This window comes from Mastomys coucha, unplaced genomic scaffold (genome assembly GCF_008632895.1).
Source record: "Mastomys coucha isolate ucsf_1 unplaced genomic scaffold, UCSF_Mcou_1 pScaffold5, whole genome shotgun sequence".
Lineage (NCBI taxonomy): Eukaryota > Metazoa > Chordata > Mammalia > Rodentia > Muridae > Mastomys > Mastomys coucha.
Genome location: NW_022196911.1, coordinates 112,550,740 through 112,552,821, shown reverse-complemented (window position 1 = coordinate 112,552,821; position 2,082 = coordinate 112,550,740). Strand labels below are relative to the sequence as shown.

General features: G+C 52.6%; 1 protein-coding gene across 1 annotated transcript in view; it reads left to right on the top strand.

The window, feature by feature from the left end:
* Window positions 1-2,082, top strand: part of Mrpl38 (mitochondrial ribosomal protein L38) — a 6,453-nt gene that overhangs the window by 1,947 nt on the left and 2,424 nt on the right. Inside the window, exons 3-6 of the mRNA XM_031351725.1 lie at window positions 806-940; window positions 1,012-1,220; window positions 1,611-1,683; window positions 1,813-1,858. Coding sequence (XP_031207585.1) covers window positions 806-940; window positions 1,012-1,220; window positions 1,611-1,683; window positions 1,813-1,858 — 463 coding nt within the window. The remainder of the gene's footprint in view (window positions 1-805; window positions 941-1,011; window positions 1,221-1,610; window positions 1,684-1,812; window positions 1,859-2,082) is intronic.

Sequence of the window (2,082 nt, the reverse complement as noted above, 5' to 3'; positions counted from 1 at the left end):
CCCTCCCTTAGTTCCCATATCAGACACCCAGCCCAGGGACCAAAATCCCAAAGCTGCCTCTTCTGCCCAGCTGTGGGCATCACTGTTCACCAGTCAGGGATAACTTGGAGGGGCAAGGTTACATAGCATCACATGTGTCTAAGGTCTACATGAGACCTGACACGGTTCTATTTGCCCCACAAGGGGTAGCCTATCATGCAGATGTTTGGAGCACATTGGCCATCCTGTCTAACCAATCATCAAGTTACAGCTTCAATGAAGGACCCTGTCTCAGGAAAAAAAAAAAGCCAACAGTGAGGGCCAGCCATGGTGGCATGCACACACATTTTTTTACAGAAAAAAAATTTATTTATTTATTTTATGCATGAGTCCACTATAGCTGTCTTCAGACACACCAGAAGAGGGCATTGAATCAGATGGTTGTGAGCCACCATGTGGTTGCTGGGAATTGAACTCAGGACCTCTGGATGAGCAATCAGTGCCCTTAACTGATGAGCCAGCTCTCCAGCCCCCACATGCACACACCTTCAATCCCAGCACTCGGGATGCAGAGGCAGGCAGATCTCTTGAGTTCAAGGCCAGCCTGGTCTACAGGGTGAGTTCCAGGACAGCCAGGGCTACCCTGTTTGGGGTGGAGGTGGGGAGCAGTGTGGAATGAAGGGCATTGGAGCAAAACACTTCAATCTCTTGCTTCCACTCAAACGGACATCCTCAACCACACACACACACACTCACACACTTAAGGACTCAAATTTAAAGAGAAGATTTGACCCTGCTTTATCCCAACATGTCTTAACTTCTCTAGATCCCAAAGACAAAATTGACATTGGGCTGCCTCCGCCCAGAGTCAATCGGACCCAAAAGCTGCTGGAGCGGAAACACTTTCTCCGGGAGCTCCGTGCCAACGTGGAAGAAGAACGGGCAGCCCGCCTCCGCACAGGTGAGCCTCCCAGAGGAGGGGCCCCAGTGCACCCTCTCTACACTGTGTCCAATGATGCTTTCCCTCCCCAGCTAGCATCCCACTGGAGGCAGTGCGGGCAGAGTGGGAGAGGACGTGTGGGCCCTACCACAAGCAGCGTCTGGCCGAGTACTATGGCCTCTACCGAGACCTGTTCCACGGTGCCACTTTTGTGCCCTGGGTCCCCCTACGTGTGGCTTATGCCTTGGGAGAAGAGGACCTGATCCCGGTGTATCATGGCAATGAAGTGACTCCGACAGAGGTACCGCTCCTGTGCCCGCTCCCTGCTCTGTGAGTACATGAGCACAGCTGCCGTGGCGGCATCACAGGGTCTAGGTTTGAAGTTTTGCTACTGTCTGTGACTGCCTAGAAATCACAATCATGAAAGTCCCAACACCAAAACAAAGAGAAGAGCCATTGGCGCCTGTTCTGTGACGAGCCGCAGACGTGGCCTCCAGACCGTGGCTCTTGGCACATGGTCTTTATAGTTCAGCTCTCAGGAGAGCGGCTTAGCAGCAGTTAGGCAGGCTTTAAGACATCTCTTTCCCTGTCACTTGAGGAGCTGTCAGGGGTCCTGGTTTGAGTCGGAGTGCACACTCCTTTCTCGGGGCCCCTGGCAAGGGTGAGCACTCCCTTGCTCTCTCCCTGTTAGGCTTTGCAGGCCCCAGAGGTGACCTATGAGGCAGAGAACGATTCCTTATGGACACTGCTATTCATCAACTTGGGTAGGTATATGGGGGTCACCTGGCCTCTGGCCTCCCACTTCTCCTTCCCCTGAGCAAGAAGTTGGGGATCTGGGCAGGGTGGCATGCTTCAGCTCTGGCTCCTTTAAAAGGTTCTCTCTTTCTGTGCAGATGGACACCTGCTGGAGCCAGATGCTGAGTATGTTCACTGGCTGCTGTGAGTATCTGGGTGGGAAGCCAGCTAGGGGAGTCCAGCAGGTCCTGGAACTGTCAGGGCCTGGGATTCATGAATGTACTTAACACAAGTACAGGAGAAAATGGCAGAAGCCAGGTGTGGTGTTGCATGCCTTGAATCCTAGCACCCTGGAGGCATAGGCAAACAGATCTCTGTGAGTTTGAAATTACAAATGAGACCCACTCCATTAAAAAAAAAAAAGCCAG